We start from the raw sequence: 27,710 nt of genomic DNA, 5'->3' as shown, positions 1-27,710 counted from the left end.
CCCCCACTGAACAGTCATGGGAGATGTGGGAAAGGATAGATGCTTATTATTATATTAATAATATAAATAAATAAACCTGTTCCTGGGCTTATCTCACTTATTTCTTTGCAAGCTGTTCAAAGACCATCTGTTTTAAGGGACAGCGCAAAGCTTCTAAAGAACCTACACCATAGCTGTCAACGTTTCCCTTTTTTAAAAGGAAATTCCCTTATTCTGAATAGGATTCCTCACAAGAAAAGGGAAAAGTTGACAGCTATGACTTACACAAAACCCCAAAATGATATACTTGCAATCAAACTCACTCAGGTGTCTTCAATTTGTCATAAAGTGGAGATAACCCAGTATATACAGCCCTTGAAGTCTTTGAAGAGCTTACAAAAAAATAAGCGAGATCAGCCCCTGAGGAAAGCTTACCAGAGACAAAATGTGTTGGACTACTAATAAAATAATAAGCACTCATCCTGCCAGAGGTACAGGGCAGCCCAGCCGAGGCATCTCGGGCAGCAGAAGCCCCCAAGGCACTTCCCCCGCAGGTGGCAGAGGCAGCGTGGAGGGTGGCAGTGGGGGGCATGGCAGCAAGGCCAGTTGGCAGAGGCAGCAAGAGTGGCAGACTGTCTGGCCAGAGTGGCGCATGCTCTGGTTATCTCCCGCTTGGACTACTGCAATGCGCTCTATGTGGGGCTACCTTTGAAGGTGACCCAGAAACTACAATTAATCCAGAATGCGGCAGCTAGACTGGTGACTGGGAGCGGCCACCATATAACACCGGTCTTGAAAGACCTACATTGGCTCCCATACATTTCCAAGCACAATTCTGTTGGTGCTGACCTTTAAAGCCCTAAACGGCCTCAATCCTGTATACCTGAAGGAGCGTCTCCACCCCCATTTTTCAGCCCAGACACTGAGGTCCAGCTCCGAGGACCTTCTGGCGGTTCCCTCACTGTGAGAAGCGAAGGTACAGGGAACCAGGCAGAGGGCCTTCTCGGTAGTGGCTCCCACCCTGTGGAACACCTTCCCATCATATGTCAAAGAAATAAACAACCATTGGACTTTTAGAAGACATCTGAAGGCAGCCCTGTTTAGGGAAGTTTTTAATGTTTGATGTTTTATCACTTTAATAATAATAATAATAATAATAATAATAATAATAATAATAATAATCTGTTGGGAGCTGCCTAGAGTGGCTGGGGAAACCCAGCCAGATGGGCAGAGAATAAATAATATTTTATTATTATTATTATTATTATTATTATTATTATTATTATTATTATTATTTTATTATTATTATTCTACTCCTATGTGTTCCCTCCAAATGAATGCTTCATACTTTGTGACCTCTCTGTCACCATTTTAAAAGCTCTTAAACCTGCTGATATAGCCCAGCAATGTTCTGTTTACATATGTGCTCAACTCGTTTTGCACAAGGCTGCTAATTTGAGTTGTTGCAGTGTATAATGTTTAGTTTTAAAAATCTATTTCTCTGAATAGTCTGGAGGCAACCTGTGCTCCAGACAAAGGGATGCTTTTACCTCTGCAGAGCTGAGAAGGTTGTCCACTGGGACAGCTAGGCAGCTATTGCCCACGATTTCCCACAAATTATGTTTGCACTTATAGGTGATGCTTCCTCTGACAGGGTGGTTTGCCTCATTCCTGCAAGGCCTTGTGAGCTCAGCTCCATCCTCTCCGGTGCCAATCTCTGAAGAATTGCATGCTACCTTCTTTGCTGTGAAAGAAAGGAGAAGAGACGTTGTTTTATCTCTTGAAACATCAGGACGCCATACAGTGTAGACAAGTGTAATGTATGGACAAGTATAAGGACATTTGGATCACATTGATACAAAATATAGTAAGCTGCAAATAAACACACACACGGATAATAATAAGATTTGCATATATACGTAGCAATAGAGTATACCTTCCTCTGCACTTTTTATTTATTGTTTCTTTTTTTGTTCAGTTGAAATACAAAATTAATACCAAGAAAGGACACCAGCCGTCTACAAATGCAAAGTGTCTCTCTTCCTTTTCCCATTTTTATTGATGTGAGACACTTTGAGAGACAATACTTGTCTGAAGAGTGGGATAGAATACAGTAAATAAATAAAATTAACTGACAGAAAATGCCCAAATTAATATACTTTATTTGCATCATTAGTAAACATTTTGCACAATTTGCAAATATAACTGGGCTATGGCAACTCTAAAGATATCATATGCCATTGCCCACATTTTCTCCTTACCTGGTAAAAGTTTTAGGACCATTGGTGAACTTTGAACATGCCCATCAATTTGGTTCCTGAACTCACAATGCACAATGTGCTCTCTAGAATTGCAGTGAGCTTCTGTGAAATTTACTGTGTGTTGATAGCAGCCTTTTCCTCTTCTTTCTGTAGGAAAAGCTTTTGTATAGAATGAGGTAAATTCAGACAGCAAGTAGAGTTAGTAAGAGCTGACTTTTGTGTCAGAAATGTAACTGTTTTTTCTCTGTGAACTGCTTTGGGAGCTTGGAATGAGGAGCTGCCACTAAATATTGTAAACATAAATAGAGCCATTGGCTTGATTTACGTTTTCGAATGGTGCAGGGCAAAACTAAGGTGACAGTGTGAGCACAAGTGACGCTGAGGTGATCCATTTAAAATAATACAAAATTACCTTCTCCCCCATGCACACATAGCATGTGCTCTAACTAGTCCTTTCTGTGCCCAAGGCAGGGCACTAACTCAAAACGGATCAGCACTGAGCTGAGTGAAGGATGGTTTAAGGGAGCTCCTGCTGAAAATCCAAGTTTCCGTTTCTCAGGTAAACTCCTGCTCAGAAGCTGCTATGCAAAAAAACTGGAGGCAGTTGCTGCCTGCTATTGTCGCCTCCTGTTTTCCCATTGCCTTCCAGTGGTATTCAGTAGGTCAACAAGTTTTTCTGCCCTACGAAAAGCCGCTCTATGTTAACCCAAAACCCACATTAAACCTCTGAGCAAGTTGGTGTCTAAGCTCTTCACTGACTGTCTTGAAAAGTTAAGTCTGGACTGAAGAGAAAACGTTAAAATAATTCTAGCTCTAGAACCTCTGGTTGTCCACTGGCCCCTCTGTCCAGAGCGGACCTTTGTCACGCCACTGCCATTCAGGTTGCCACCCAGCCAGTGGTTGCTTACCTGCCTGAACAAAGGGAGGCCATTGTTGAACAAAGAACTTCACGGTGTAATTTCCTCTCTTGCTTGTACAACACCTTAGAACCTGAGTCCCTGGACAAGGGATGGATGCATTTATGGGATCTCTTATAATGTCTTTTTTCAGTGGCAAAGGAAACACGTCGATTTGCATGTGTGCAGAGCTGTTCAGAAATCTTTGGGAAAAGGTGCAGGTATAATTGCCTAAAAACAATCAAACCAGATGCTCTTTAGCCAACAGCACAAGCAAGCAAGCAAGTAACTAAGATCTGTCTAAATTAGCACCAGCAGCCACAGCAGCGCATTTAGGGAAGTTTAATGTTTGAAGTTTTATTCTGTTTTTAGTCCTCTGTTGGGAGCCACCCAGAGTGGTTGGGGAAACCCAGCCAGATGGGCAGGGTATAAATTATTATTATTATTATTATTATTATTATTATTATTATTATTATTATTTATTAAACACAATACAGGTACACACATGGTGGAAATTGTATTGTGAAGGTGGTTTTCATTGCTTTATTTGTTTTTGGTTCTGACAGTGGGGATGCAATTCACTCACCAGCCCAGTCTAGATTAGCACTGCCGACAGTCAGCACAGACACTGCCCCCTTTCTGCTCTGCCACACGCTGTCAACCTGCTTAGTAGAGCTTCCACTTTGGATTTGCCAGGTGACGCTGTCAAAGTTGCTCACATCACTGTTGCAGCTTAGAGAGAAATGTTGTCCCTCAGAGACCTTGCCACTTGTTGTAGAAGATATGTTCACCTTTGCTGGTGAAACATAAACATTGGGGATTTGATTGTGAGTTCATTATTTTGTTTATTTAGGGAGATTTTCTCCCACTTTGCACATTGTCTCAACATGGCTTACGGTAAAATAGAAGAAACATAAACATCAGAATAGCACACAAACAAAGAAATCAAAGGAGAAAAGTCCTTCCCAAAGAGATGCTTACCCACTCGAAAATATGTAACACTGATAACTTTGTGTTTGCGGGCACCATTGGTAGTGTTCAGCTCACATGTGTAATCCGTTTTGGTTCCAGACTTGTCTGCTGGGCATTGAGATTCATTAGCCTGAAGGAGGTACGTGGTACAGTTGTGAGTGGCAGTGGTGGTCCCTGCAAGGAAGGGAAATGAGTTAGAAGCAGGTCAAAGCACTACCTGCAACTGAGGCTGAAAACTGGTCAATACCTTGACTCAAAGCAAAGCTGAAGAGTTGCTTCAGTGTCAGGGTTGCTGGGTGGTCAGAGTACGATGTCAACCCCATTTAGAAGTTGGCCAGTATGTTATCAGCTCCTACTCCCAGTAGAGACTTTGGGTCTAACATGTCCTACAAACTTATCCAAAGCGGCCTGTTTAATTCCAGTAGGATCTTTTCAGGGACATGCCAGACAATTGCTCCCGGCCATATCCAAAGCTGCTCTAGGCCAAAGATACCAAACTTAGAATCACAGAACTGTAGAGCTGGAAGGGACCAACCCCCTGCCATGCAGGAATCTTTTGCCCAACGTGGGCCTCAAACCCACAACCCAGAGATTAAGAGTCTCCTGCTCTACTGACTGAGCCACTGGAAGACAAGGAGAGGCAGCAGGAATTTGTGACTAGGAATGAATGAACACCCCCAGTTCCCATCAAAAGCTGTTCGCTTTGTGGTCATTTCTTGCATACACTAGCAAACAAACAAAAACCCTCAAAGTGTTTTGCAAGGACTCACAAGGAATGCTTACAAAACCAAAGTGTTATTATCATTAAAGGTAAAAAGGTAAAGGTACCCCTGCCAGTACGGGCCAGTTGTGTCCGACTCTGGGGTTGTGCGCCCATCTCGCTTAAGAGGCCGGGGGCCAGCGCTGTCCGAAGACACTTCCGGGTCACGTGGCCAGCGTGACAAGCTGCATCTGGCAAGCCAGCGCACCACACGGAAACGCTGTTTACCTTCCCGCTGGTAAGCGGTCCTTTTATCTACTTGCACCCGGGGGTGCTTTCGAACTGCTAGGTTGGCAGGCGCTGGGACCCAACGACAGGAGTGCACCCCGCTGCGGGGATTCGAACCGCCGACCTGACGATCGGCAAGTCCTAGGCGCTGAGGTTTTACCCACAGCGCCACCCGCACCCCGTTATTATCTTTATTATTTATTAAATTTGTAGCTGCCCTTCATCTGTAGATCTCAGGGCAGAGCACAACATAAAAATACAATATAGAAAACACAAAATACATAGTAAAAATAAGAACAAAAACAAATCAATAATCCCCCTCCCCCTTGCAGTTTTCTCTCCCCCCACCCTCCTCACAAGGAAAAAGAAGGGCCTCTCCTTGTGAAGGAGGCAAAGGGATACCAGCAGGGAATGGCAGCAGCATCGCCTTGGCCCTCCTGGCTGACTCCAGAGGCTGCTGTGGCTCTGCCTGCAATCTGAGGCGGATTTAGGGGAACAGGACCAGTTCGCCTGCACTGGGAGCAACAATGACAAGCAATGGAAGGTGAGTGGCCAGGGTGGGGGTGCTGCTGGAATTTTAAAGCCCAAAGTCCACCACTGCTGGGGTTCACCACTCTGTGGAGCCGGCAATGACAGCGCAGGAGAAAGAGCCTGACTCTTGACAGGTCTCCATGTGCTTTGCAAATGCTGTGAGAGAGATGCATGTGTGGAGTTGGGCAAAGAAAACGTTTTAGGCACACTTAGGAGCCAAGAGAGATTCTTGCACTTCATACCTGAAATATTTATTGCTCCATTTATTTTCCAGTAATAAGTGAAGAACTGCATATCTCTGTCTGTGCAGCAACTCAGTTCTTTAGTGTCACCATTGCATACAATCACAACATCCTCTGAGGGCACAATTTTGATTGGAGAGACTGTTATATTAGTCCCAGCAACATGTATGACTGACACATTATTAATCCATTCCATAAAGCTGCAACGGTAATAACCTGCAAAAAAGACAAAAATCTGGTATTTAGCTCCATAAAGCAACCTTCCAGCTTGTCTCATCTCCATGATAAAATTAACTCAATTGAATCAAAGCATTAAATGAGTGGCAAAACCTTTACATTTACATCGCTGATCTGAATGTGCAAAGGAACTGAATGTGCAAAGGAACCAGCCGTTTTGTGTGTGGAGCAGCTCCCCCGAAAGGGCAATTTTAGGCTGCATTAATGGTTTCCAAGCTTTGGTTCCTCTCTCTTCTGCTCTGGTCTGGTCTGCTCTGGAGAACTGCCTTCCGTTCTGGGCGTTTTCCTTTATGGAGGAGATAGACCAGCGGCTCTCAGTGAAAATGGCTGGTGGTCTTGGTAGACCATTTAAGGGTTTTTCTGCTTGTTGCACAATTGTAATGTGCTGTGCTAGATGCTACATTTTAAATCCAATTTTTATTACTTCTTCTATTTCTTATACAGTAAGACCGCAACATACTCACATTTACCTTGTGCCTATCCAGCTTCATGCGCTTGGCAAAATAAAATAAAATAAAATAATTAAAAGGGGACAGGCCTCGGGGGGGGGGGGGGACTTTGGCCACATACCCCCATGGCACTCGATGTGTTTTGACTATGTGCAGTTTTGGCACAGGTGCAATGGGCATGAGCTGCCTCTGCCTGGAGGGTGGCTGACTCTCCCTTGCTGGAGATTTTCAAGCCAAGGCTGGGTAGCCATCTGTGGAAGATGTTCAAGCTCTGGATTTCCTGTATCTGCATGAGTTAACCAGCAAAAAGCCCACAGTTCCTTCCACAGAATGGAGATTATAGGTAACATAAATATTGCCAACTCACTAAAGAAACATTAACTAATCATGATAATCAGGTCGCATGACCCCTCCTGGTACACCTGAGACCCCAGGGGACACACCTATTTTATGGTCAGACAACTAGAAGTGCATGACTCTTGGGAAGGGCAAGAACATCTGCAGAATTGATTTAACAAGACACAGAGAAAGCTGTGGCGCCCTAGTCACGGCTGCATCCCTTCTCTGAATCTAGGTTTCCATTGCATGTCACTCTGTATGTTACAATCTTAGAATATGGTGGTCATTGTTGTTGAATATGATGGTCACTGCAGACCACCCAATTCACTCCCAGCCTTGTTTGATGCAGAATATTGCAGTGTTTGCTTGATGCGGTTTTATTCTTTGGAGTATTGTCTTACAGAGAGTAATAATCTGTATTTGTTCCCCATGTTCCCTAGTGACAGACTATTTCCCCTGTCCTCACTTTGGTAGGAGGTGACTGTAAAGCCTAGGTCTGACTCAGTATAGCAATTCTTACACTCTTGACTTAAATACTTTTCTATTTAGAATTACCGGCATCTTCCAATTTAATGTTTGTAATTTTCAGTGTTGATGTTGACTTTCCATCTATAGTGTCATTTTTAAGAAGCTCCCTGCCACGGCTAAAAGTTTCTGGGAAGTGCCAGGTTGCCCCCGAAGAAGAATTTGACTCGCATGTCATTGTTACAGTATCACCCTCAAAAATGTTGTCAGGAGAAATGGAGATGTTTGTTCCACCTGCAAGGCAAAAAGAGAAGTTCTCAAAACCAACGAAAAGAAAGCTTTATTTCTTGCTACATATACAGAGTGCCACTCACCTAATGCATCAACTATTCATTTCACAGTTTCACTTGCTGTTGTTCTGAATGCACCCAGGAAAGCTTTGGAAAATTACGGTAGTTTGCAGAGTCTAGACAAGGCCTTGACCAAGGGTGGTTGCAGCAAAAGTGAACATGTCTTGCTTTCCTGTCATGGAGTTTTATAAGTGGGATTTTCCAAAGTGACCAATGGCCTTTAGCTGAGTGGGTTTAAACTCTCCATGTTTAGAATGAAGGCAGCACCAATGGGCAGGTGTGCTTCCCACCTTCCAGGGCAAATGAGGAATCTCTGTTCCCAATTTTCACTGGCAGAGCATCAGCTGCGATTGCAACCCAAATACATATTCCTGATGTGATATATTGACAACCATGTATGATGCTGGCAACATTGCTCTTTGACAGGAAGCTGAGTTTATCCCTTCTTCCACCAGCACCTAGAGCCCTGCTTTTCCCACATCAGCAGTTAATACCCATTGACTAGGTAAAGGTAAGGGGACCCCTGACCATTAGGTCCAGTCGTGACTGACTCTGGGGTTGCGGCGCTCATTTCGCTTTATTGGCCAAGGGAGCCGGCGCACAACTTCTGGGTCATGTGGCCAGCATAACTAAGCCGCTTCTGGCGAACCAGAGCAGCGCACCAAAACGCTGTTTACCTTCCCGCCAGAGCAGTACCTATTTATCTACTTGCACTTTGACATGCTTTCGAACTGCTTGGTTGGCAGGAGCAGGGACTGAGCAACGGGAGCTCACCCCGTCATGGGGATTCGAAGCGCCAACCTTCTGATCGGCAAGCCCTAGACTCAGTGGTTTAACCCACAGCGCCACCCGCGTCCCATTGACTAATGACTATTAAAAACCCGTCCACCAAAGACAGGTAGATTTGACTTGATTCTTACTGTTGTGTGGATTCAGGGAAGACCCCTTCCACAGCCAGAAGCCATGGTGCAGAGTACACAGAGCTTTAGATGGCACGATCCTTCTGGCCTAGCAAGGTTAAACTCTTCCCCTTGGAATGCAGATGTATTCATACACGTATATTGGGAAGGTGCATCTGTCTGCACACACAACAGAACGACAAGTTCCTTGCATAAAACTATTTGGAGAGCTCTGTGAAACCAGAACATGAAGCTTCCACCAAAAAGTTCCGAAGACACCCTGCAGCACGCCCAGAGGCTGCTGAGCACCCGGGACACAGGCTGTGCACATGCTGTAACTTTAAAACACACTTTCCCCTCAGATGATTCTGGGCTCTGCAGCTTCCTCCTCAGGGTGCTACAGTTACCAGCAACTCTTTAGCAGACTGCAGGGATCAAAAGTCTTTGAGGGAGAGAATGTGCTTTGAATGTGCTTTAAAGGCAGAGTGCGAGGGGGCTCAGCTTCTCTCTCCATAATCAAAATGGGGTGGTCTGGAGGGTGTTTTATATGTGTATTCATTGTGGGAGAAAAATGGCATTTCTACCATTAAAATGATAATATACATCTCAATAAGCAGGCTTTTGACATTACCATGCACTTCCATTGAAGACACCTCAAATGATGTGGGCACAATCTTGTAGGAACGATCTAAGGCTTCAGCTGCATCTGTATTTGCACTTTCAGGCGGCATATTCACTGCTGATGTCAATTCATATTGAACCATGATGCTTCCAGGTCTATGCAAAAAGGATATCATACCTGATTATTTCAGATTCATTATTAGTATATGGGTATAAATTGTAAGATAAGAGAGGGAAAACAACAGTGACCTTACTGTTGGGGTCTGCTATAGAACGCCAAGCCAGACTGAAGACTTAGATTATGCCTTCCTAGAGCAGATTACCAGCTTTCGAAAAAGAAGAGACATAGTAGTCATGGGAGACTAAAACTACCCAAATATCTGTTGGAACTCAAACTCTGCCAAGAATGAAAGGACAAAAAATTCCTTCATTGCCTCGCTGACAATTTCATTTCTCAGAAGGTGGAAGAAGCAACAAGGGGATCATCTATCTTGGACCTGATCCTCACCGATAGGGAGGAACCAATTGACCAAGTGGAAGAACTCAGAAACTTGGGAGGAAGTGATCCTGTCCTCTTGGGTTTCATGTTACATAGGCAAGAGAACAGTGAGTGTAGGGGACTTCCGGGTCAGCGCCATCGGCAATGGCGGAATTCCTCTGATTCAGAGGAACCCGCTCCGCTAAAATCGGGTCTTGCCGCCGTGGCGAAGGCGGAGACCCTCTAAAAATCCCAGGCGGAGGAAGCCTGGGAACGTGGGATTCGGCTCACACCAAGAGCACCCCCCTACTCACAGGGAAACCCCTTTTCGGGGGTTCCGAAGTGACGTGGGGTGAGTTTATTAAGATAAAAAATTAGGCAGGAAGGATTTGCTGAAACAACAATTTAAATTAGAATACAAAAAAGGGAGGTGTGAGGAGGTCAAGGAAATAAGTAAAGGAAGAAAGTTATGTAAAGGTTTGATTTGTTTCTTTTTCCTTTTTCTTGATGTTTGTATTTTTTTCTGTCTTTTTTTAAAAAAAATCTTTTTTCTTATTGTAACTTTTAAAATCTTGAATAAATATTATTTTTTAAAAAAAGAGAGAACAGTGAGTGTAGTTGGACATGCACTCTGAACTTTAAGAGGGCCAATTTCTAAAAGCTTAAGCATCGCTGTATGAGAGATCCCATGATACGCAGGCTGAGACCCTCCCTGCCCGCAGACTGTCTCGCCAGAGTGGTGCATGCTCTAGTTATCTCCCGCTTGGACTACTGCAATGCACTCTACGTGGGGCTACCTTTGAAGGTGACTCGGAAACTGCAATTAATCCAAAATGCAGCAGCTAGACTGGTGACTGGGAGTGGTCGCCGAGACCACATAACACCGGTCCTGTAAGAGCTACATTGGCTCCCAGTACATTTCTGGGCACAATTCAAAGTGTTGGTGCTGAGAAAATGTGATGAAAATGATGTATCGATGGTATGTAACACCGGTGAAATTAGCAAGGATATATAAGATAAGTAACAAATGTTGGAAATGTAAAGAAAAGGAAGGTACATTCCATCATATGTGGTGGGAATGTAAGAAAGTTAAAAGCTTTTGGGAAATGATATATAATGAATTGAAGAAAATGTTGAAATATACATTTGTTAAAAAACCAGAAGCGTTTTTACTAGGCATTACAGGTAATGAGATAAATAAGAAAGAAAAGAAGTTATTTTCATATGCAGTGACAGCAGCAAGAATACTGATGGCCCTGAAATGGAAACAAGAGGAGCTACCTACAATAGAAGAATGGAGAATGAAAATGATGGACTATGCAGAACTTGATAGACTGACTGGAAGGATCCGAAATCGACGAGATCAGAGATTTACAGAAGATTGGAAGAAATTTATAGAGTATATGCAAAAATTAAGTGATAATCAGATAACGTTTGTAAGTTTTAATGAAGCTCTGTGAGGAAAATGTTAGAATACTACTAAAAATAGGGTTTAATATATAACAATAATATAAGCATAAGTTAGAAATGTGGAAGAAGTAAAATTATGAAGGAGCTTCAGACAAGTTGAGGGAAGTCAAAAAAGAGAAATGGGATGTAATTAAGATGTATGGATTATATAATTTTGTATTGGAAAATGAATAAAAAATATTATTAAAAAAAACAAAGTGTTGGTGCTGACCTTTAAAGCCCTAAACGGCCTCAATCCTGTATATCAGAAGGAGCATCTCCACCCCCATCGTTCGACCCCAAGGGTCTTCTCATTGCAAGAAGTGAGGTTACAGGGAACCGGGCAGAGGGCCTTCTCGGTAGTGGCGCCTGCCCTGTGGAACGGCCTCCCAGCAGAGGTCAAGGCAATAAGCAACTATTTTACTTTTAAAAGACAACTAAAGGCAGCCCTGTTTAGGGAAGTTTTTAATGTTTGATTCTGTATTGTTTTTAATATTTGGTTGGAAGCTGCCCAGAGTGGCTGGGGAAACCCAGCCAGATGGGCGGGGTATAAATAAATTATTATTATTATTATTATTATTATTATTATTATTATTATTATTATATGGTCAGAAATACTCAAAAAGAAGGGAGTCCAAGATCGATGGGAGTTTCTTAAAGGAGAAATATTGAAGGCCCAAATGCAGACAATACCAACAAGAAAGAAAAGTGGGAGGCATCTAAGGAGCTTACAGATGAGCTGAGATGTAAGAAGGGCATGTATAAGAAATAGAAGAAAGGGGAAATCACAAAGGAGTAGCAAACAGTTGCAAGGAGCAGGTTAGCTGGGTCCAGCTAAGGATGAACTCAGGCTTGCAAGAGAGGTTAAAAACAATTTTTAAAAGGTTTCTTTGGCTATGCTTGAAGCAAGAGGAAGAGCAAGCAAGTGGCAGGTCCTCTGAATGGAGAAGACAGAGAAATACTAGTTACAGATAGGTAGCCGTGTTGGTCTGCCATAGTCAAAACAAAAACAAAAATTTTTTTCCTTCCAGTAGCACCTTAAAGACCAACTAAGTTAGTTCTTGGTATGAGCTTTCGTGTGCATGCACACTTCTTCAGATAAGAAGTGTGCATGCACACGAAAGCTCATACCAAGAACTAACTTAGTTGGTCTTTAAGGTGCTACTGGAAGGGAAAAAAAATTTTTTGTTTTTGTTTAGAGAAATACTATTGAGTGACAGAGAGAAGGCAGAACTGATGCAATGCAGGGGGTTGAACTAGATGACCCTCAGGTCCCTTCCAACTCTATAATTCTATGATTCTATGTAATAAATAATGAAAAATTTCATGATGTTTTTAACATTTTAAAAATATTTTTATAGATATTGGGAAGGAAAAGGAGAAACTAGTTTCAGCTACAGCTTCTTTGTCACCTTATCTACCTGGCCAATGGAGAGGAAATATTAAATATTAAATATTAAAAACATAAAAGGCTTTAAAACAGAAATAAAATTGCCCCTATCCTATTTTAAATGCTAGTGAATATTCAGATTTTTGTATTGATACTGATGATGGGCAAGTTGCAGCCCCTGCCAAAAGCTATTTTAATTAGGCTCTGGCATCCCAACCTCATGCTAAGCAGGATGTGGAATAAAATTTGTAGGTGCTGAGGTTATTTTACACTCAAATAAATATTATGTTTTGCTTTGGCTTTGCACCTACATGCAAAGGTGTTCACGCTGTGGCTGGAGACCAAGCAGGACTCCATTCGGTGTGAAACTGGCATGATGAACAGCACATCCAAGAGCAGAATTTCATAACAAAGTGCAGGATTCATTTGCATTTTGGATAACATTGTATTAACATGGTTTTAAAAGTAAGCACTGGAAATGCAGTGAGCATAACAATAAACAGAGTGTAAAGCCCCCCTTAATGTCAACTGCTTGAGAGGGGTGGAGGCAAAACAAAGGTGCCTCCTTCCCAAAAGGGGAAGGGGGTCAAGAAACACGTGGTGGGAGCAGGCATGTGTTTGTGTGTGCTGCGCCTACCTTTTAAAATTAACAAGGTGTCCAGAGGGAATCCTTTATGAAAGCCCTGTGGTCACTTGCAGGGTGTCGGGCTCTTTGCAGATGGGCAGCACTTGGAATGGCCACACAGCCACAGAATCATAGAATTGTCGAGTTCAAAGGGACCTTGAGGGCATCTAGTCCAAGTCCCCCCAACTGAGAAATCTCAGCTCAAGCTTCTGTGACAGATGGCCATCCAGGCTCTGCTTTGAAACCTCCAGTGAGTCCACCACCTTCCGAGGAAGCCCATTCCAAATTGCACTTCTTTCTCGGAAGTGCTTTTCTAAAATGTTTAAATTCAATAATGTGACTAATGTACAAAGATCAAAGCATTTTTTTTATTTTCTCCTGTAATCCAAGTGAGTGCAAAGGGAAAGAAGGTGAATGTTTTCAATACCTGAATCCTGCAACTTTTACACTTCTGAAGCCTGGCAATGATTTGTATCCCTTGGTAAACTGGAAAAAAAACCAACAATATAAATTATGACATCTTTATGAGACAATTAAAACCTCATAGGAAATTGGACTGTTTTATTTCACCTAGTAGACTGTGAACATGCCTACTTCATGCGTAAAATGAAATGAATCTGTTACATTACTTTATTACTCTGTTACTGATTTTATTAATTTTATTAATGGATGGCCCCCCTGCACCCAATTTGGAAATGATCCATTAAAGATTAAAAATACTTCCACTGAGCTTCTGCAATTAGAATCTCTTTCTTAAGTAAATCATTTCCAAATTGGCAAGGCCGCCAGGCCGTATCAGGATCCAAATGTCACCATCAGGAGTATATTGGGGGCTCAATAGTTAGAATCATAGAATCATAGAGCTGGAAGAGACCACAAGGGCCATCGAGTCCAACCCCCTGCCAAGCAGGAAATACCATCAGAGCACTCCTGACATATGGTTGTCAAGCCTCTGCTTAAAGACCTCCAAAGAAGGAGACTCCACCACACTCCTTGGCAGCAAATTCCACTGTCAAACAGCTCTTACTGTCAGGAAGTTCTTCCTAATGTTTAGGTGGAATCTTCTTTCTTGTAGTTTGGATCCATTGCTCCGTGTCCGCTTCTCTGGAGCAGCAGAAAACAACCTTTCTCCTTCCTCTATTTGACATCCTTTTATATATTTGAACATGGCTATCATATCACCCCTTAACCTCCTCTTCTGCAGGCTAAACATGCCCAGCTCCCTTAGCCGTTCCTCATAAGGCATCGTTTCCAGGCCTTTGACCATTTTGGTTGCCCTCCTCTGGACACGTTCCAGTTGGTCAGTGTCCTTCTTGAACTGTGGTGCCCAGAACTGGACACAGTACTCCAGGTGAGGTCTGACCAGAGCAGAATACAGTGGCACTATTACTTCCCTTGATCTAGATGCTATACTCCTATTGATGCAGCCCAGAATTGCATTGGCTTTTTTAGCTGCCGCGTCACACTGTTGGCTCATGTCAAGTTTGTGGTCAACCAAGACTCCTAGATCCTTTTCACATGTACTGCTCTCAAGCCAGGTGTCACCCATCTTGTATTTGTGCCTCTCATTTTTTTTGCCCAAGTGCAATATTTTACATTTCTCCCTGTTAAAATTCATCTTGTTTGTTTTGGCCCAGTTCTCTAATCTGTCAAGGTCGTTTTGAAGTGTGATCCTGTCCTCTGGGGTGTTACCCACCCCTCCCAGTTTGGTGTCATCTGCAAATTTGATCAGGATGCCCTTGAGTCCATCATCCAAGTCGTTGATAAAGATGTTGAATAAGACCGGGCCCAAGACAGAACCCTGTGGCACCCCACTAGTCACCCTTCTCCAGGATGAAGAGGAACCATTGATGAGCACCCTTTGGGTTCGGTCAGTCAGCCAGTTACAAATCCACTGAGTGGTAGCATAGTCAAGACCGCATTTTACCAGCTTCTTTACAAGAATATCATGGAGCACCTTGTCAAATGCCTTGCTGAAATCAAGGTAGGCTACATCCACTGCGTTCTCTTCATCTACCAGGCTTGTAATTCTGTCAAAAAACGAGATCAGGTTAGTCTGACATGACTTATTTTTCAGAAATCCATGCTGACTATTGGTGATCACAGCATTCCTTTCTAGGTGCTCACAGACTGTTTGCTTAATGATCTGCTCCAGAATCTTCCCTGGTATTGATGTCAGACTGACTGGGCAGTAATTATTTGGGTCCTCTCTTTTCCCCTTTTTGAAAATAGGGACAACATTTGCCCTCCTCCAGTCTGCCGGGACTTCGCCTGTTCTCCAGGAATTCTCAAAGATGACTGCCAGTGGTTCTGAAATCACATCTGCCAGTTCTTTTAATACTCTTGGATGCAGTTCATCTGGCCCTGGAGACTTGAATACATCCAGACTAGCCAAGTATTCTTGTACTATCTCCTTAGTTATTCTGGGCTATGTTTCCTCTGCTGAATCATTGCTCCAAATTCTTCAGGTCGGGCATTGTTTTCTTTATCGGAGAAGACTGAGGCAAAGAAGGCATTGAGGAGTTCAGCCCTTTCTGTGTCCCCTGTTTGCATTTCACCATCTTCTCCTCTGAGTGACCCCACTGTTTCTTTGTTCTTCCTTTTGCTACGAACATACCCATAAAAGCCTTTTTTGTTGCTTTTAACCTCTCTAGCAAGCCTGAGTTCATTCTGTGCTTTAGCTTTTCTGACTTTGTGTCTACACGTGCTGGCTATTTGTTTGAATTCCTCTTTGGTGGTCTCCCCCCTTTTCCATTTTTTGTACACATCCTTTTTTAATCTAATCTCAGTTAAAAGTTCTTTAGATAGCCACCCTGGCTTCTTTAGGCACCTTCCATGTTTCCGTCTCATTGGTATTGCCTGAAGTTGTGCTTTTACTATCTCCCTCTTAACAAACTCCCAGCCATCATGAACTCCCTTTCCTTTTAGTATTACTGTCCATGGGATCTCACCCAGCACTTCCCTAAGTTTTATGAAGTCGGCTTTCTTAAAGTCAAGAAATTGTGTCCTAGTATGCTTGGCTGCTCCTTTCCGCTGTATAGTAAACTTCAGAAGAGCATGATCACTCGCGCCTAATGATCCTTCCACTTCTACCCCACTAACCAGGTCATCAACATTGGTTAGGACCAGATCTAAAATGGCTGTTCCTCTTGTTGCTTCTCCCACTTTCTGGACAATGAAGTTGTCTGCAAGGCCAGTGAGGAATCTGTTTGACCTTATGCTCTTGGCTGAGTTTGACATCCAACAAATATCCGGGTAATTGAAGTCCCCCATTACTACTATCTCCCTTCCTTTTGCATGCTTGGCCATCTGTTCCAGGAAGGCATCATCTATGTCCTCCGTTTGGCTTGGGGATCTATAGTAAACTCCCACAATGAGGTCACTGTTATTCTTCTCTCCCTTAAGTTTGACCCAAATGCTCTCACTTTGGCTTTGAGGTTCTAAATCTTGGATCTCTTCACAGGTATACACATCCCTGACATATAACGCCACTCCTCCTCCTTTCTTGTCTGGTCTGTTTCTCTGAAATAGATTGTATCCCTCCATTATTACATTCCAATCGTGGGACTTATCCCACCAGGTTTCAGTGATGCCTATTATGTCATATTTAGTTTGCTGTACCAAGAGCTCAAGCTCATCTTGTTTATTTCCCATGCTTTGCGCATTAGTGTACAGACATTGAAGTCCATTAATCATTCCCCTGTGTCTCTTATTTAAGGATTTTTTCCTCCCACCACTAGGTCTGCGTGCTGTTTGCTCCATTCGGTCTATGACATTTGGATGATCATCTTCATCAATTGATAGACTCCTACCTTCAGGAGCACTGTCTCCCTCCCCCACATTAGTCAGTTTAAAGCCCTCCTGATGAGGTTTCTGAGATTTTTGGCAAAAACATTCCTCCCAACCGTTGTGAGGTGCAGCCCATCGCTTGCCAGAAGTCCATCTTCAAGAAACCGCAGTCCGTGATCTAAGAATCCAAACCGTTCCTGTTTACACCATTTGCGAAGCCAGCTGTTCACTTCCACTATTTTTCCCTCTCTCCCTGGGCCACGTCGTTCAACTGGGAGGACAGATGAGATGACAATTTGTGCATTTAATTGCTTCAATTTCCTGCCCAGAGCCTCGTAATCTCTTTTGATCTTCTGGAGGCTATTGCTTGCAGTGTCATTGGTTCCCACATGAACCAAGAGGAAGGGGTATTTGTCAGTGGGTTTTATGATTCCTTGCAGTCGTTCAGTTACATCTTGGATTCTTAGCCCCGGGGAGACAGCACACTTCCCGAGACATCTTGTCAGGCCCACAGATCACTGCTTCTGTTCCCCTCAGTAGGGAATCCCCTATCACCACTACATGCCTCCTCTTAGGTCTGGTCGGGGTTCTTCCGTGAGCTGTCCGTTTCAAGGTCGCCTGCACATTCCCTGAGGGCTGACTTTGCTGCTCGTCTTCATATACCTGATCGACTGTAATGAGGGAGAGATCCTCAAATGGAGTCTGCTCTTCGTCTTCCATGCTAGGGGAGAGGACCTCAAAGCGATTGTGTATTTCTAAACAATCAGAGCGAACCCTGGGCCTCCTACTTCTTTGAGTCACGTTTCTCCATATATCTGGCTCCTGTGTTGGTGAACTAGCCTCCTTCTCAGGGGAGTCCCCTTTCTCCTATTTGGTGGAGACGGTGTGCTCTGTTGCTTCCAAGAAGAGCTCCAGCTCTCTAATTCTTTTTTTTTTGCAAATAAATTTTTATTTATTTTCATTAATTATACATATATAATTATACATATATACATATACATACATATAATTATACATATATACATATATACAATCTAGATTACATAAGTTACATATAACATTGCTGTTACCAAAATCATATACATAATACACACTTATTTGGAGCTCCACCGAGCCTTGGACTTCCCTTCACTTCGTTGGTAAGTATCAGATAGTCTCACAAGTTACGTGTTTTGTCTCCTTTACATACTTGTCAAACACTGTTAGAGTTGTTCTATTCCTGCCAGAGTCATTGAAGTTCTATACTTATCTCTTATATATACCAGATATTTATTCCAATTTTCATGAAACTTCTGATCGTCTTGGTCTCTTAGTCTTCCTGTTAATCTAGCTAGTTCAGCATAATTTATCATCTTAATCTGCCAGTCATTTATGGAAGGTATTAATTCTGTTTTCCAGTTTTGGGCTAACATGGTTCTAGCGGCCGTTGTGGCATATAGAAACAAATTTTTATCCTCTTTTTTAATTTCTTTATCAACTATTCCTAGTAAGAAAGCTTCAGTGTACTTAAATTTTTTTTTAAGTTCGTTGTAAATCAGTTCCCAAAAGCCTTTTACTTTACTGCATGTCCACCACATATGGTATAATTCACCATCCCCCTTACCACATTTCCAGCATTTCTTAGTCTTCAGTTTATAGATCTTAGCTAGCTTCACTGGTGTAAGGTACCACCTATAGATCATCTTCCAGAGGTTCTCCCTTAATACCATACACGCTGTAAATTTCATATTTACGTTCCACAATTCTTGCCACTTTACAAAGTCGATGTTATAGCCAATATCTATGGCCCACTTTATCATGGCTCTCTAATTCTTTGGAGCGTAGCTACATGTTCCTCCAGTTGCTGGACTTTGTCTTTTAAGAGGGCAATCAACATGCAATTGCTGCAGGTAAAGCTGCCTGCAACCTTTGGCAAGATGGCAAACATTGCGCAGGAACCACAGGCGACTGCAGCTGTTCCCTCACCCTCCATCTTGAGAACGTGTCGTTGGGGCTGACTACAGCGGTCCTCCATCATAAAAAGCGTGAAGACAGGACAAATAAATCCCCCCCAAAAAAACCTAGGTCTCCCCCAACAAACGTTTGAGACTAGCTCCCCTAAATCTAAAAGATGGATCAAACTGTGCCCGCCGCTAGGTGCGCGCCGCTGCCCTGCAAGCTCTGATAAGCTCCTCCCACAGCTAATCACCTACTTCAACAGAAGCCCTGCCCCCTCTGACCTTTGCACAGGGAGAGCAGCTAATCAGCCACAAGAAACACACACACAAGAAAACCCTTTTTGCTCCTTTTTTGGACCCTTTCCGAACCATTTTGGAATGGATAACCTTCACCCACCTCAACTCACTAAATGTGCCCCATTTAAGGAATCAGTGCAGTTGGCACAGTGCTGCTGTAAAATGATAATAGCGCCCAGTCAATAACATGGCAGCTGCATTTTGCACTAATCAGTTTTTGAGCAGTTTTCCAAAGCAGCCCATGTAAGGATCCCTTATGATATTTTTTGAAGATATTAAATCTATATTCTGCAGATGATAGCTGTCAGAGGCTTAATGCTGTCCAGCTGGCATAGATAAGACTCCGGGCTCCCAGCCAGTTCCAACCTATTTGATTTATTTGACAAAGTTCAAACGTACATCTCCAGCGTTTCAATTAGCGTCCGTCCTGTTGTTGCTCAGTTGCCGCCTCTAATCTTTCTTCTTCCTTTTCCGTACCCAGCATGCAAGTCTGTGGAAACTCCTCCCCTGACTTCCTCTGTGTACAGAATGACTTGTTCCAGGCTCCTCCTCCTCCCCCTCTACGTCAGACCCGCTGTCAGATGACAGGCTGCTGATAATCTCTTTAGGCTCTCTATAACTGCTGGTTTCTGTCCTTTCATCTTTTCCCGTTTGCCTCTCCCTGACAATAGCTATTAGAATCATCTCAGCAGGTATGTTGCACTATAACATGTACCATGAAGTTTTGACCTATGAAAACCTCTGCCATACCTCAAGGATCACCTTGTAGGGGGTATTTTAATAGCTGGGAGAGGATATATGAATTGCAATTTACCTCTCCAGGTCTCACATGCATGGGCTGAAGAGAGTTTTAGAAGTCCCATCCTCGGCAGCAATATGGAGGCCTGTCAGAATTGGCAGTAAGTGGTGCCTTCCTTTAATTAAGTCCAGCTACAAATCAAGCTGGCTTCCCTCTTTATTTAATTGGACAACTGGAAAGTAAGCTCAAAATCTGATTTTTTTACTCAATAGTCTTGCATTGGTTTTCAGCTACAGCATCAGTAAAAACTATGCAGGGGAAATACTTATATTTACAGTAAAAACAGTCTCAGGCTTGTGCCTGGAACTGGAGCAAGTGCAGGACACGTCTGTCCTCATGGCTGGCTGAGGAGAGAGGAGGGAGGGGGAGGAAAGAGGGGAAATGACATCACACAGAGCCCTCTCTGCCAGTGGCGTAGCGTGGGTTGTTAGCACCCGGGGCAAGGCAAGTAATTTGCGCCCCCTAACCCGTGGATTTGCGCCCCCTAACCCGTGGATTTGCGCCCCCTAACCCTAACCCCCAGATGTTGCGCCCAGTGCGGCCGGCCCCCCCTGCACCCCCCACACTACGCCACTGCTCTCTGCCAACTACATTTTCTGTAGTATGAGTAGCTGCCTATCAGCAATATAGCTCTGTAGTATTAGCCCCTTCTTATGCTAACTATCAAGGGACTTGGGTGGCACTGTGGTCTAAATCACAGAGCCTCTTGGGCTTGCCGATCGGAAGGTCGGTGGTTCGAATCCTCACAATGGGGTGAGCTCCCATTGCTCGGTCTCAGCTCCTGCCAACATAGCAGTTCAAAAGCACATCAAAGCGCAAGTAGATAAATAGGTACCTCTCCAGCAGGAAGGTAAATGGTGTTTCTGTGCGCTGCTCTGGTTCGCCAGAAGCAGTTTAGTCATGCTGGCCACATGACCCGGAAGCTGTCTGCGGACAAACGGCGGCTCCCTCGGTCAGTAAAGCGAGAAGAGTGCCACAACCCCAGAGTCATTCGCGACTGAACTTAACTGTCAGGGGTCCTTTACCTTTACCATATGCTAACTAGCAAGAATATGTGTTTGTTAGGTTTGGCTGCTAATCTCGCACATGCATCTCCTCATATGAACCAACCCAGACCCTGCAGTCAATGGCTGTGGCTCCTCTGTGAGATGCCCAGAGGGTGGCAAGACAAGAACAGGCCTTTTCTGTGGTGGCTCCCCGCTTGTGGAATACTCTACCCGGGGAGGCTCACCAGGCACCATCATTCCATATTTCTAGGCACCAGGCAAAAACATTCCTCCTCTCCCAGGCTTTGACTAATTAAACAATCTATGGCCATTTTAACGGTGGTGGGGGAGGGGCATCGTTTTGTTTGCAACAATGTATTTTTGGGTTTTTATATTGCAAACTGCCCTGTGATCTTGTAATAATAACAGAAATGCAACATATCTCTGCCACATGCAGAACCAGCTCAAACATACCGCTTTCTCCAAATCACTTTTGTATCGCTTAAACATGCTAGAGGACAGATTTCTCAGATCATCTTCAAAGTCTTTGTCAAGCCGGACAGACATTTTTATAATGTATATAAACGGAACACCTAGTGCAGAAAAGAACCGGAAAAGTAGTATTACTAGTAGTAGCAACTACTGCTGATTACTACACAGCAATAAATTTTGTTTTAAAAAAATCACCGTAAAATTCTTTCAATCTGTCCTCAAATCTTAAATATCTGTTCCTGTCTTGTTGTTTTGCACACAGCAAAGAAGAGAGACCTTAGACTAAACTGCAGCACTGGAAGCACATGGAATTGCATGTAGAGGAAGAGCAGCTTGGCTGCAGGAATAAGATTGTAAATAAAATCAGGGAGAAGACCTCAGAGAGTGTAGCAATAAGAATAAAGGAGGGCAGGGGAAAGGAAAGGCGAGTCCTGGGAAGACCTCTCTCAGGAAGGAGTTCCCTAATCCATGGTGCAGGCAAGAGAGACCAGAGTCGTTGCTGGGCCATCTTTAAGAAGCAGGTTCCACTGAATTCAGGGCTTACTCCTGGTCAGCGAGTATAGGATTGCAGTCAGTCTTAGAGATAATTCACATGGTAAATGTGTGACAAGTGAGGGGCTCAAATGTTACAAAAAGCACTGGGAAGCAAAGTTCGAATGCTAAAGCTGAAATGAAATTTCATGAAATGGCCCTTCCCTGAATTCCTTGGGGAAAGGGATAAAAGTGTTTTCAATGAAATGTCAAAATCCAGCAAATTTCAAATTCTGCTGACATCAAAATCAGATGTCATAATGTGAAATACTCCTTTTCCGCCCTAGCTGCTACAGTATGGTTGCCCTCATTTACTGCCCATTACCCCCCCCCTCCTACCTGCAGATTGCGGTTGACAGTGGGTCCCCCGAGGAGGGCGCTGGGCCAGGCAGGTGCAGCTCTCTCCTGCCGGCGCAGCACTGGGACAGGCTGGAGTAGCTCTGCATGCGCTGGCCGGCCATTCATAGCCCGACTCACAAGAACAGTGGGTGCCCTGGGGGCCACCTGAGCTGCACACTAAGGTAAAAAAGCATGAAACAGGAAGGGTGCAGGTGAGACAGGGCATATTGCTGAGCAACGTCTACTTCCTAATTATAATTCCCTCTGTGCATGACATTCACACTGCACAAATAGTTCTTTGAAAGTTGTCAGCATTATTTGACCAGACAGTTGGACAGTTTCTCTAATATTGGCTAAAACTGTAGTAGCAGAGCTCGCCATCTCTTTTTACAATGTAGAAAACCCTACTGTACAGCTGTAAATTACTCTGGAAATATCACAAAATGCCAGCTACATTTAGTCTAATTCAGATATTTTTTAAATCTAGCCTCTTCTCATTGGACTTTTCCCCCTTTTCTTAAAAACAAAACAAAAACCTAAAACCAGAGAAAGCCAATTAAAAAAGTGGAAACTAGTGACATATAACCCACCTGTGGTGACATCAATGCTTGAAATGTTCACAGCTGAATCAGAAGCATTTACTGAGACAGGGAAGCTAAGGCTGTTTAAATAACTTCTGAGGGCCTCCAGGAGGGAGGAATCTGGAAGATTTATCTCAACAGCAACCGTGTATTCTACAGGTGAGATGCCTAATGTCACATCTGGAAAACAATTTGATAAGTTAGACATGTTATAATTACCAATCAGAAACTCCGTTTCAGTCTCACAAATCGTTTATATCTCTCGATACGTAATACAGCCTCAGGCTCAGGAACAAGGAGGCCTCGCCTGAGAATACATTTGTGGACCAGGGGACTGCTGGCTTTCTCCTTGTCCCAACAAATTTCCAAGGTTTTGAGCCTGAATATGTTCATTTCCATTCTCATTCTCCTCTCTCTCATGTGGGTGAGCCAAGATCCTTCAGCCCTTGGATGAAGATTTTTAAAATGATGATTCAAATGAGGGAGGCATAAAAATCCCATAAAAGCCCCATAAAAATAATGATTGCAGAGGCACAGGATAGCAATTTAGAGAGGCCAAAATACCTCTGGCCAAAACACAAGTGCCAAAGACACTGGATGCTAATGCCCAGATGGGTGAACTGGAGTGCTTGGTCTTAGAAGATGACATTGACATAGTGGACACAATGGAAAATGGAGACAACCAGTAGGACACTGTTATCTCTGGATATAAGCGCTATAGGAAGGACAGAGAAGGACATATCTCTTTCTGTATGTCAAAGACAGTGAGTCCAGCAAACCAGGAATCTCCCAAAGGCAGACTCTGTCACAGAATCAGTTTGGGTGATAATAATTTAGTAACGAGGACATGCTATCATCCTCTGGATGAAAATGCTAAAGGAGATATTGAGATGATAAATGAAATCAAGGAAATGTCCAAAGAAGGAAATGTTGTGGTATTGGGTGGTGTTAACTGGTATCCTCACAGAGACTGGCTACAGAGGTGTTCCTCTTGGAGAATTTGTAAAGGCTTCACCCCCTGAGCTACTTGCTGGTTGAGGTTGTCTCACATTGATTTGCAATGCCCATATAAATGTCCTTTTGACTGACAGTTGGAGTCTGGATCCTATTAGCTGTCCAGCCTGAACTACAGTACAGTGGTACCTTGGGTTAAGAACTTAATACGTTCTGGAGGTCTGTTCTTAACCTGAAACTGTTCTTAACCTGAAGCACCACTTTAGCTAATGGGGCCTCCCACTGCCGCCACGCGATTTCTGTTCTCATCCTGAAGCAAAGTTCTTAACCTGAGGTAATATTTCTGGGTTTGCAGAGTCTGTGACCTGAAGTGTATGTAACCCGAGGTACCACTGTTGTAGGTTGGGTATTAAACCCCACTTTCCCCCCAACAATCCAGTCATGACAAAGCGATGACAGTTCTAGATCTGGAAAGTGGCCAATGGAACACCTTCTTTCTTTTTTTTTAGGGGATCCAGAAGGGATCCTGGAAATTACAAGTCAGTCAGCTCAGTGTCTGTTTGGGGGAAACTGGTGGAAAGTATTGTTAAAGTTAAAATAACCACGCATAAACCTGTTCATCTTTGATACTTCCATTCTTCCGCTGAATTGTACTATGCTCTTAGCAAACAGTTCATCTGCATACTTTCATGATGAAAAGGATTTCTTGTGTTCAGGCCAGAGTACCCTGACTGCATATCTAAGAACAAAGATTCTGCCTTCAGGCAAAACACACTGTTGAGAAGTATTAACATACCCTGCCGTTTCTGCCTGTGCAACTCTCTCTGTTCCTCTCCTCCGTTACTTTTGCTGTAAATCTGAAAGAGATGCACCCACAACATCACAACATTAGGAAAATTGGTTAAGGGCAATACAATGGGGGGAAGGGGTTCCAAGAAGAGCTAAACCCACTCATCCCAAGTGAACTGATAGTCTTGAAAGTCAGAGTGTGCTCAGAAAGAAGCAAGATCTGAAGAAATGTGGGCCTCTGCCTTTTCAGAGCTCTCTGAAGTAGGAGTCAGAAAGCCACAGGGGTGAATTGGGTTGGCCACCTCAAGTCCTGATACGGTTTCTGCATGGGCTCTTCCGCTCCTTCCCCCTGTGGTATGGCTGGCTTCAGCAGTGTAGCCACAGGAGGAAAGCTCTGGCCAACCCTGCCATGCTTTCCAGAGTGTCTCTGCATTGAAAGAACAGCCATGTGCTCATACATAACTGTGAAGCTACACACAGTAAACATTACTCACAGGTGAATGGATGAACGAGCCAAAATTAAAATTTTGGGAAGCTGTGCTGACAACTATGAGGGTACAGAACATTGTTATCTTCCAAGGCAGCATTTTTTCCGTGTTTTGTTGCTGTAGAACCTACAAGGAAATCAAAATATGATATTCTATTATTATTTTTGAATAAAATTAACATAGTTTCCCTTCTAAAGAGTCAGTCCTATGAAGAATAGGCTGTAGAGAAAGTTAGCACGTTTGTTTTTTAAGAATCCTATATACACACTGTTCCTTCATTATGCTGCTGCTGCTGTTCTGTGGCAAATTCCTTTTCTTATTGTACAATCTTCCTGTTTGTAATCCTTCTTCCCTTTAAAGCCTTCCAACATGGGGGACAGGATCCCATAGCATTAACTCAAGGCACCCCAGAGCCCCCTTCTGGATCCCATCAGCCCAGGGAGAAACAGCACCCCTGCAACTCACTGCCACCAGCCTCCGAGAGCCAGTCGGGCAGAAGACCATGGTCAATGGTATCGCAAGCCACCAAGAGGTCCAGAAGAACTCACAGGGACACTGCCTCTTGTCTGGTGTAAGGCATCCATCGGAGCAACTGGTGCTATTTTGATGCCAAAACCAGGCCAGAAAACAGACTGAAGTGGCTCTAGAAAACTAGTGTGATGCAAGCGGAGGGGGGAAAGAAAGCCAGTCAGTGGAGGAGACCAGTAGTGCCCTGTGATGATGAGGGAGCCCCATATCTCTCTCTGCAAAGCAGCCTGACAGTGGTGGACCTTGGGCTCTCACATTTTAGCAGCGCCCTGGACAACACCAAAATGCAGCACCCACCCCCACCTCCCATTCTACAACATAGTTTGGCACCCGTGAGGCTCTGCACCCCGTGAGACCAAACAGTTCACGCTCCTCTACATCCACCTCTGAGCCTAACTAACATGTTGCCTGGAGCTGCAGCACGTGCTTAACTGTAATTGTTGCAATACGGGAACTAATTGGTGCTTGTAGGACACTTGTGGCTCCTCCCTGTAACACTCAGGGCTCTTCCAGATGTCCTTTTGTGCCATGTTTCTAGGAACAGGTCCACGCTTTAAAGCTCTGCATCTCTGCTTTCCCTGCGAAATCTCACTTTTTACCACTGAAAACAATTCCACAGAAACCCTGAATTGCTGTTTGTCCCAATTCAGCATTAAAGAGCGGGTTTTCCTGGGGAAAACAGGGGGGGCGGGAAGCAGGGGCGTACCTAGCTGCTCTGGCAACCGGTGGGGCAGCGACGGGGCAATCTGTGCATTAGGGCAGCGCAGGGCCCCAAGCCACTGCATCACTCCCAGGAGAGACATGTGGCTCGGGAGCACTGCAGGCCAAGCCCCTCAGTAAGTGCCCCCCCCCAAGGATGACACCCGGGGCGGACCGCACCCCCCTTCCTACGCCCCTGGCGAGAAGCGCTCAGACACAGGCTGGGAAAGTGTGGACCTGTGCCTCGGAAGCAGGGGGCAAAAGGTCGTTGGGGATAAGTAAGAGTCTGGGCTCAAAGCACAGGAGGCAGATCTGATTTGGGGGGAAAGACTGTGACCGGAAACCCCTCTCCTCCACTAGTTTCATTTGCTGAATTAAGTTCAGCATAATCCTCACAAAGAAGTCCAGAAGCGCTTTTGCTCTCTCTTGCTGCAATATTGAAGGGCACCTAAGCTCTCTGGAGGAAGGGCAGAGCTTGCTGCTGCTGCTGCTGCCACCTCCTGCCACAGTTTATATTATCACACTCTTTTTTTTTTAATTCTTTTTATTAATTTTCACAAACAAAAGAGAATAAAGAAAAACATAAGATACAAATTATAAAAATAAAAAAACAAAAAGAGAAATAAAGCAATCTTTTAAAATCAACATTTTGTACCGTCTTCTTTACAAAGTGCATACTCACGCCTTGACTTCCCTCCTCCCCCGCATCAGCTTTCTTAATACATATCTTCTCCTACAGATTCTTATTCCCTTTCTGTGCACATCACATGATTTATGTCAGACGCACTACAGTTTTTAAACTTCTGCAATTTATCTTTATATAAGCAACAAATTTCCCCCATTCTTCCTCAAACTTTGACCCTTTTTGATCTCGGATTTTATAGGTCATTTTGGCCAATTCTATATACTCAAAAAGTTTAACTTGCCAGTCCGATACTGTTGGAATTTCCTGTGATTTTCATTTTTGAGCAACAAGAATCCTGGCTTCTTGATTTCTGGCATGTGGTGAACACACTCGATAGAACATTTATGCTGCTCAAGTTGCTCATTGTGTTGTTATGTTGGTCACAAGAAATGGTGCATGTAAAAAAGTTTCAGGTAACATCTTATCATATTTGCTTAAGGTTATGAATCTCAAATAAAATTAAATCATGTAGATTTTTCTTTTCATTCGTTGGCAGAGGAGGTGCATGTTTTTGTGACCAACGTAACAGGCATGCCCAACATAAATGTTGTTATCTGAAGGTCTTCTTATTCTGCTCCTAGGATAAAATTTATTGTCAGTTCACCAAATGAGAAATATTATTAAAACGATAAAGTGTCATTAACC

General features: G+C 43.7%; 1 protein-coding gene across 21 annotated transcripts in view; it reads right to left on the bottom strand.

Annotated features, from left to right (window-relative positions):
- The window catches only part of ADGRF5 (adhesion G protein-coupled receptor F5), a 51,712-nt gene that overhangs the window by 11,826 nt on the left and 12,176 nt on the right, over nt 1-27,710 (bottom strand). For 9 of the 21 annotated variants that reach the window (XM_083606407.1, XM_083606408.1, XM_083606406.1 and 6 more), the window contains 14 exons: nt 25,160-25,279; nt 24,673-24,733; nt 22,932-23,102; nt 22,342-22,518; nt 21,454-21,572; nt 13,599-13,657; nt 9,240-9,385; nt 7,450-7,653; nt 5,870-6,085; nt 4,118-4,282; nt 3,723-3,932; nt 3,149-3,367; nt 2,241-2,399; nt 1,530-1,723 (listed from right to left, as the gene is read on the bottom strand). In XM_083606407.1, the coding sequence (XP_083462533.1) occupies nt 1,530-1,723; nt 2,241-2,399; nt 3,149-3,367; nt 3,723-3,932; nt 4,118-4,282; nt 5,870-6,085; nt 7,450-7,653; nt 9,240-9,385; nt 13,599-13,657; nt 21,454-21,572; nt 22,342-22,518; nt 22,932-23,102; nt 24,673-24,733; nt 25,160-25,252 (2,193 nt within the window). In that variant the 5' untranslated portion in view covers nt 25,253-25,279. The remainder of the gene's footprint in view (nt 1-1,529; nt 1,724-2,240; nt 2,400-3,148; nt 3,368-3,722; nt 3,933-4,117; nt 4,283-5,869; nt 6,086-7,449; nt 7,654-9,239; nt 9,386-13,598; nt 13,658-21,453; nt 21,573-22,341; nt 22,519-22,931; nt 23,103-24,672; nt 24,734-25,159; nt 25,280-27,710) is intronic. The other 12 variants (XM_083606389.1, XM_083606403.1, XM_083606391.1 and 9 more) reach the window with 2 other exon arrangements.

This window comes from Podarcis filfolensis, assembly GCF_964270895.1.
Source record: "Podarcis filfolensis genome assembly, chromosome: 3".
NCBI lineage: Eukaryota > Metazoa > Chordata > Lepidosauria > Squamata > Lacertidae > Podarcis > Podarcis filfolensis.
Note: the sequence above shows the minus strand (reverse complement) of the source record. Positions and strands in the feature narration are given on the sequence as shown.